At 38.3% G+C, this 8,645-nt stretch overlaps 1 protein-coding gene across 2 annotated transcripts in view; it reads right to left on the bottom strand.

Moving 5' to 3' along the window:
* The window catches only part of GLMN (glomulin, FKBP associated protein), a 45,099-nt gene that overhangs the window by 2,364 nt on the left and 34,090 nt on the right, over nucleotides 1-8,645 (bottom strand). For both annotated transcript variants that reach the window (XM_077823953.1, XM_077823954.1), the window contains exons 16-18: nucleotides 6,993-7,056; nucleotides 1,274-1,397; nucleotides 168-250 (exon numbers count right to left, since the gene is read on the bottom strand). In XM_077823953.1, coding sequence (XP_077680079.1) covers nucleotides 168-250; nucleotides 1,274-1,397; nucleotides 6,993-7,056 — 271 coding nt within the window. The remainder of the gene's footprint in view (nucleotides 1-167; nucleotides 251-1,273; nucleotides 1,398-6,992; nucleotides 7,057-8,645) is intronic.

The raw sequence follows: 8,645 nt of genomic DNA, 5'->3' as shown, positions 1-8,645 counted from the left end.
ATGTCAAGAAAAATTCATGTTATTTATATTAGCACAATGACATTTTTTTCCCCCAGTCAGCTCTAAATGTACACTTGCCTTCAGGTAAAAAAACAAAAACAAAAAAACCCCACAACAACAACAGTCTAAATGCATTTGCATAACTTTGGAAAAAGGTATGAACTTACCTGAAGCTGCATTTCAGTGGTCATGTTAGGCATCTTTTCCCCGCCAACTGTTACAGAACAAACTGCTTTAGAATTGTGAGATTCTGCAAAAGAAAAGAACATATTATAGAGCAGCAGAGTGTTCTAATTTTTAAATTAACATCTTCATTATATTACAGTTATAAATTCTAAATTGTTAAATGTGTGTATCCAGTGATTGGTCAAGAGTTAAGAATGGAGAGCGCTGACTTCTAACAGAATGTAGACCTGAGCTTCAGCGTTCCATATGGCAGGTCACTGCATTACTAAGCTATTGGGCTGTTCTCTATAGTAAGTGTTGCATATGGACTATTACTATATGGATTTCAAAAGATAAATCTTGTACTACAGTAAAATAGCAAGAGGTATATTATATTGCAGTACAAGACAATTTTATGAAGCTGCAAATCACATAAAATGGAAAAATGCAAGAATTCCCACAGCACAATCCTGTCATCCATTTTTTATACAACTTTCTTTGAATAATAGATAGTTACACATGTAAAAAGATGGCAGGAGAGGGTCCAATGCCATGATTTAATTTATCTACCACTTAAATATTAATTTTATTGTTTAAGCAAAGGCTACTAGCTTCTCCATATTTTATCCATCCCCCTTTCTTGGTTTGCATTGCTTCTGTAGGCTGCATGAACACTAAGTCAGAAGTAGCAGTGCAGAGCAATTTTTGAATGTCCACATGATATCACTCATGTTGAAACAATCTCCGAATCACATGTATTTTTCTATTAGCTTCCATAAGGCTTACATGTATGTGCACTTGGAAATAAACAGACCCTGAATAATGGCTACTTTTAATTGATAAATAGTCCATATTGGATGAAAAACTGAAGAAAGCATAGCAATGAAAACAAAGCCCACAGATTTGTTTTCTGACCCCTATTACATTACGAAAGTAGTTCCTAATGACAAATATGGTATCTACAGGGTTGTTGTGTGATCATTTTGAACCCAGCATATTTCAAATACATCTACCTAAAATACAACCTACATAGTGTTCACTCATTTTTCTCACACCATTTCCACATCTAAAAGGACACATCTAAAGGATAGTAATGGAGACAACCAACCTCGTCTATTTGCTTTTTTACTTTTTATTTCTGCTTCATAATGTGCTTTTGACATATTAAGTCCTGTGTGCAAAGGCTTTAAGAAATTTTGCTCAATCTTGTTAAGTTCAGTCCATATACCAGTCTGTTCAAATTGGAAAAGAAAAAATGTTAGAAATCAGTTTTTAGCTAAGCCGTAGAACACAGTTTCTGTCCTAAACTGCTGGTCCAGGAAGGAAAAGGATTTACTCATCTTGTTGTGCTGACATGCATGACAGGAAGTTAGCTGTTGAACCCCCTAACTTCCTTTGCCTTCCTATAGCAGCATTTACATTCCTTATAAACCAGAGTTGAAATTATTCTCAAAACTGGGCCGTTAACACTGCACTACTAAAACAGAATTACATCATATGCTACACTCTGTTATGAAAGAAAATGTAACTAACCTAAATAAACAAATACTGAAGTATGTAGCAAGCTTCAGATAAACTAAAATGGGGTCTTTTACTGGAAATAATACAATCAGCACAGTATTCCTTGTTTTATTTTTGCTATTTCATGTTAATTGCACTATCAAATTTTCAAGAGAAAACTGAAGGCTTAAACTGCTGGATAAGAGGAAGGTTGAGCTTTTGGCATGTAGGTTGAGGATTATAGCACATGGGGAAGGTGCATATTCTTTCATTCCCTCTTGCAGGCTAAGTTGGAAGTGACTTGATATTTTTGTGGAGGGTGAAGAAGGCTTAGAGCTTGTCTACACTACTTGCCAGATCGACAGGCAGCGATCGATCCAGCGGGGGTCGATTTATCACATCTAGTATAGACACGATAAATGGACCGCTGAGCGCTCTCCTGTTGACTCCAGTACTCCACCAGAACGAGGAGCACAAGCGGAGTCAACGGGAGAGCGTTAGCTATCGATTTAGAGCAGTGAAGACACCGCAATAAGTAGATCTAAGTACGTAGACTTTAGCTACGCTATTCACATAGCTGAAGTTGCGTATCTTAGCTCGACCTGCGCGGTAGTGTAGACAAGCCCTTGGACTCCTGTGTGTGTAAAAGTCTGATCTGCTCACTTTTTCCTACTTTTACTCCTGTTGCCACTGCAGAAACAACACAGCTAAGAAAATAAGCTATTTTCTAATCTAATTCAAACATGAACAGAATTATTAGCTAAGTACCCACTACACAGCCAGATTCTGCCATAAGCTAACACCTGTGAAACTCTGCTTTGTGGGTGCACTGATTATGCTGGACATTGTACAAACAATCCCTATCCCGAAGGGTTTGCAATCTAAAGACAAACAGCTGAAGGGTAGGGGATGGGGATACAACGTACTGTACTAGCAAATGAACATGGTGATGAATTGGGACAGCTCTGTTAGTAACGTGTATTGTAAATAGTTGGATTGTTGTTTTTTTAAGGTAGCTAAGGGCATAATTTGACTTGCAGAATCTATTCCTGATGATGTTGCATGAGCCAGAAAAAAAAAATCTATTTGACTATAAAATCCAGGTGGCATATCAAAATTAGCTGGTAGGAAAAAAAAGTTTTTACGGTAAACTTAGCAAATCAGATGCTGAAGTCAGTGAGAAAAACATGAAATTACAATTGGGGCTGGTCAAGACTTTTCTTTCAAAACATTTTTTTGACAGAACTTGTTTTTTGACTTGACAATTTTTCACAAAGTGTCTACTTGCCACAGAAAATTGACTGTGGTTCAAAAAAATTAATTTACAAAAACTGAAAAATGTTGTAATACTCCATGGGAATTGTAGTTCAGGTTCCTCATGTCCCCATTCTTTTCTATGGGATGGGTTCCCCAGCTGGACTACATCTCCAATGATACACCATGATTAAGTTCTAATTGCACACAAAGTCTACCTCACTTACACCTATATAACTCCAAATTCTGTAACTGATAGCAGAATTTGAATATAATAGTGTGTAACTAAAGGCCAAATATGGTCTGAAGACTGGTGGTGATACAGGACCCAAAAACTACAGAACTATAATGTTCTCAAAGTTCCCTTCCCCAACCACATTAAAGTGATAAATATTTACAGATTAACTTCAGATTACAATTTTTTGCCTGTGAATAGGATATACTAGGGGTACTGGTATGTAGATTTTGGTGAAACCACTAATGTATGAACAGTGAAACAAATGGAATTTCTTAAAAGGTCATTGGGAAGTGCTCAGACCAGTGCCCACTCATACCAGAGTCCCCATGTCTCAACTGAACACTAACAAATACATATCTGGAATCAGTCTGCCTCACTTGTGGGCTAGAATTGTTAAAATAGGTATTAGAATTATAAGAATGTTTTTAGACTTTATTGAATGCTTGTGGGTTGCTGAATGCATTAATCTCACTTATAACATCTGTATCCCATATTGTCAGGTAATGTTTGAGTGGCTGTATTGTGAGCCTGTGACTGTGGAAATCACCAGATAGGAGAGAGATGTTAATTAGCATGAAGGGCTTATCAACAGAAGGCATTACATCCTTCCCAACAAGCAAGGTCAATCAACACTAGACAAACTATTGTGGCATGTTAAAGAGGACAAAAGATATTTGTTGTTCTGCTCTCTCCCTCGCTTGTCTGCTGTGAAGATGATTCATGCTAGTGGATTCCTCCCATCAGCTGAGTTTGCAACTCAAAGCACATGGCAAGAGTGGGATAAAAATTCCTAACATGAAGGAGCTGATTATCTCTATGCTGCTTGAATTCTGGGGTGGGGGTAGGAGGCAAAGTGTTTCTAGGTAAAAGCAAAAGATCCCCAGCTGCTTAGCCTGAGTTAGCCCTAAAGGACATACAATATTTGCTGATTACAGAAGCTTGTATTACCTTTTGAAACTTAGGATCGTAACTCATTTGTGTATAACTTTACCTGCTTTAACCTTTTAAATGACTCTCTGGTTTCTTCTTCCTATTTTATAAATCTTTATATAGTTTGGCTACAAGTGTTGTCTTTGGTGTGAGATCTAAGCTGCAACTGGCATGGGGTAAATGACTGGTCCTTTGGGACTCAGAGTAACCTGAATATTTCTGTGATTCTTGGTGTAAGGAACCATCTATCACAAAAGTAGGCTCACCTGGGTGGCGAGACAGATCGGAGTAACAGAGGGCAATATCTGTGACTCCATATTAAGGCTATTACTGTGCCTAAGTAATTTACACTTGGTAATTTGTAGATGAAATCTAAGCATAGAACTCAAAACTAATTTGGGGTTTGTGCCTTGGTTCCTAACAGTCTCTGCCTGAGGCTGGCATTAATATTCTTGAATCACTACAGGCAGCATTACAGTCATGTCCCTTCAATGGAACTAATTTAGAATCTGCAAGGTGACCAATGAACTTTCCCCAACTTTAGGTTCCTATATAAAGGGCATTAGGAAACAAGGAAAACTAGCTTGAAGGAAAGGTGTATTTATATTAGGAATAGTTTTTAAAATAAAGCCTTTACTATGAGACCTGGTTGATTATAAAAAACTGTTGAACTCTATGAATTGCAGGAATGTTGGTGACTAATGATTTGGGGAAAACAGTTGCCTTTGTTATGGGGATAAGTGGCCTTTTCAGTACTGGAGTACAGTAAGAAATTAAACATGTAAAATTCCAATGGCTCTTCAGTCTTCAATACTGAAGCTAAGCTGTGCAAGCTATGGCACTTAAAGAAATATAGTTCAGCTGCTCAGAACTGCAACCTGATGTTAAGCCAGTTGTGAAATTTAAATATAAATTGCTTCCTTGGCTATCTAAGAACATGGATCCATCTAGATGCAGCTGGATGGGAGTGACTGCATACAAGAACGGATCAGTCAGTCATAAAACATTACACTGAAAAGCTACTACAGCAGTTGAATGATAAGCATGGTCCAGGCTGATCTGAAATAGCACAGCCAATAACAAATATTGCTGACTGCTTCAGACGAGAGAGAGAAAAATAAGTCACGGGCCTGCTGATAAAGCTGAACAGTTCATCACCTTTCTGACATCGTAAAATCTTGCTTTAAATTGAAGTTGAGTAAAAACTTCTACCACTTATATAAAATTGTAAACAACCAGAATCCAGATATAGAGAGGTGCATTGTTTCTCCCTTTCAGGCTATTGCCTAGGAGCTGTTAGAGCTTAAAGAGAACATATTAAAAAAATATTGTTTGACAATTCCAACCTACACCATAGGTTAACACCACCAAAATGGCTATAAAATACTTTACCATTTATGCTGTTTATTGTTTTCCATTTCAGTTAGGACAATACAATAGGATGGAGGGTTTCACTTGTCTATAGTAACAATTTCCAGATTATTTGCATTCAAACATCAAAGCATGAGAGAAATGTATTGATTCCCTGCTTATACCTATTTAAGACATAGTGTTCTGTCTGAAATTGCAGTGTAAGGTAGTTTAGTAAATGGTCTTCATGCATGAAACATTCCAGGCTATATCTAGTAAAGCAATGAAGTAGCCAGCCAGAAAAAGGTACAGGGTATGCAAAAAAGAGAGGTCAATATAAGAGCAGAGGTATGGATTAAACACAGACTATAGGCGTCAGAAAAACTGATGTGGAAACTCTGACCACAACCAGAGCAGCAGAGCTATCTGCAAAATCAGAATGGCGTACAATCTTAAACATGTTGCCCTTAGGAGGAAATAATGTACTGTTTTTCCCTCTCAGAGAGAGCAAAATTTATCCTAAGAAAGTAGTTCAATAAAACATATTTGCCAGGAGCAATTACAGCACTACAATCTAGTCCTATTTCCCTCCCAACCCCTTTTTGCCAAAATATCATCTGCTTTGTTTGAAAATCTTTGTCTTGACATGGGGAGTTGGGATTTCACAGCATGGTATATTATGCAAAATATATTAACATTGCTGCAGGGTCTCGGTGAACTTAGAAAGTACCAGGAAGCTATTTCATATTGTTTTAGTTGAAGGATTTGGAAACCTGAGGAGAATAAATAACTCTTCCATTATGAGTGTTTGGTTTTTTTAATTTATATCTATTGTTTAAGATGTTCTGCAATTTTTTGCTAATTTGGGACAGGCATATCAATCCTTATGTTATTTCAATAATGCAGATCTTACTGAGAAGCACTGATTTGGCTTTAATATCCAGTGGAGTTACTGACATTTACCAAAAATGCAGTTGCAGAAGGAGTTGGAAATACAGGATTTTTTTTTTTACATGTTTAAAAACAAAAGCTATTCAGTGCAGAGTTGTCAAAATGCTTAGGGAGACACCCTGACACTAAAATAAATTCTCTTCCATGCCACTTAAAGCTAAATGATAAAGAGGTTTCCTTGACTAATGAAGCAATTCTAAAACTTCAAAGGTTTGTAGAGAGATCCCATCTAAAAAGCTTTACAATGCTTGGTGGAAGTTAGCCCTTCCTAAGTATCTGTACACAAGTAAAAGTATATTTATTATTTTTGGAATACTGGCTATATACTTTATTTTATGGTGATATTATCTGGAATTACAGGCGCTGACCTGGATTTCTGGTGGAGGTAGAACAACACTAAACTTGCTGAAAAAATAGTGAGTAAGCATTTAACTTTCACCAGTATAAACTTCATAATTTTCTGAACACCATTAACAAAAACATTCTCACTGGATATTGAATACAGACTTTTTTGCAGCAGCAGCAGCAGCTAACTTTGTCATGAACTGGCACAGCTATTGTTTTTAAATTGAAAAGATAGCTTTTTAAATCAACCATCACTTACTTGATTGTCGTATTCGTTGTCCTTAATGACTAAATATCTCAATAGATTTAGTGAGGCCATAATCCTATGAATTAGAAATGTACAGTTCATCACTTAGAGTGCAGATTTATATTAAGATTGACAGTAATTTAATTTGTTCCTGAAAAAACACCAACTGGTATAAAACACAGCAGCCCATTTGTTTAGTAATACAGGTCAACCTAGTGCATCTCTCTGCACTGACTTCCAACTGACTAGACTCTAACTCAAAGGCTCTGTGTTGATATTCAGAACCTTCCATGTGATGGCCCAATGAAACCTCCCCACAAGAAGAGCAAAAGAAAAAGGAAGCACTATCCTTCTCCTCCTTCCTGCTCCCCTAAGGGGCTTGAACACTCTTGAGGCAAGCAGTTTTTCTCCAAATTCCTCTGGATTTGAACATCTCAGTACTGATTACCTGACTCCTCTCGGGTTCAGATTCCAGTAACATCTTCAAGGCCTGAAAGGGGATCTGCTGTTGAGCCTACTGGCAATCATTCTGCATGCTTTTCTTCTGCTTGACTGCCTATACCAATTTCTCTAGTCATAATCCAGAATCACCTTGGGGTACCTTTGACCCCTTCAGAAATGAATCTAGAAGATGCCCTCCTTAAATCTTGAGACTTTGTCAGCTTCCCTCACCTCAGATCCAGAAATTATGGAAGGATCTCATAGAGGGTCCTCTTCAGCAGTCCATGTGGCCCTATGTACAGGGCTCCACAAAAGCCCTGTGGGAGGCTGAGATACCAGCTCTGGCACAGACCTCAGTACCAGTATCCGTTCCAACATGGTGCCCTCCCTCAGCACTCATATGCATCTATTCCTCATCTGGTGCCAACCCAAGCCTTCCTTGCCAGCAATGATACCAGCACTGCAAAGACCTGCCTCTAGCTGAGAAATGGGATGAGACTCCTTCAGAGGAGCCACATGAGTCCCCTTTGGAGAACTTCTGTAGCTCTTCACCTTCCCAGTAAGAAGAACATGAAGGTTCCTGGATCAACACAAGTGCTGCTTGAAACCAGTGGTGGCTAGCCCAAGTATTTCACATATGGAGACAACCAGAATAGACCACTGTGTGTCAAACAAAACACCAAATACCAAATGCCAAGTACACACAAAGACAAGTTTCCTTAGATGTGTTCCTACTATGTGTCTTCCTCCGATTCCCCTGATACCAAGTATATAAAGATCAGGTTGGACAGAGCCAACATCCTATTAATAGCCTCAATGTGACCTCATCGTCACTGGCAGCCACATCTTCTGCAGCTGGCTAGAGAATCACTGTACTTGCTGCCTCTGCTTCCAAACCTCCTATCTCAACAGTAAGGAAGGATTCTGCATTCCAACCCAGAGATATTCCTCGTGCAGCCTGAAGGATAACCTGCTGACTAATATGAGGGTTCACACCATTCTTTTACAATCCACAAAGGGCTTCACCCTGCTATAAACAAAACTGGAAACTGTTTACTATCTGGGACACTAGCAAATAAGTGACTCCATCCTGAGCTTGGGCCCATGCAATACTAGAGTACTTTATAAACTTTAAGTCTCAGGACTTAGGCTTAGCCTCCTCATATTGCTGTTCATATGGCAGCAATATCTGCTCACCACAATAACATTAAAGAGAATCCTATC

Source organism: Eretmochelys imbricata, chromosome 8, assembly GCF_965152235.1.
Source record: "Eretmochelys imbricata isolate rEreImb1 chromosome 8, rEreImb1.hap1, whole genome shotgun sequence".
NCBI lineage: Eukaryota > Metazoa > Chordata > Testudines > Cheloniidae > Eretmochelys > Eretmochelys imbricata.
The sequence above is the reverse complement of the archived record's forward strand: the minus strand, read 5'-3'. Positions and strand labels throughout refer to the sequence as shown.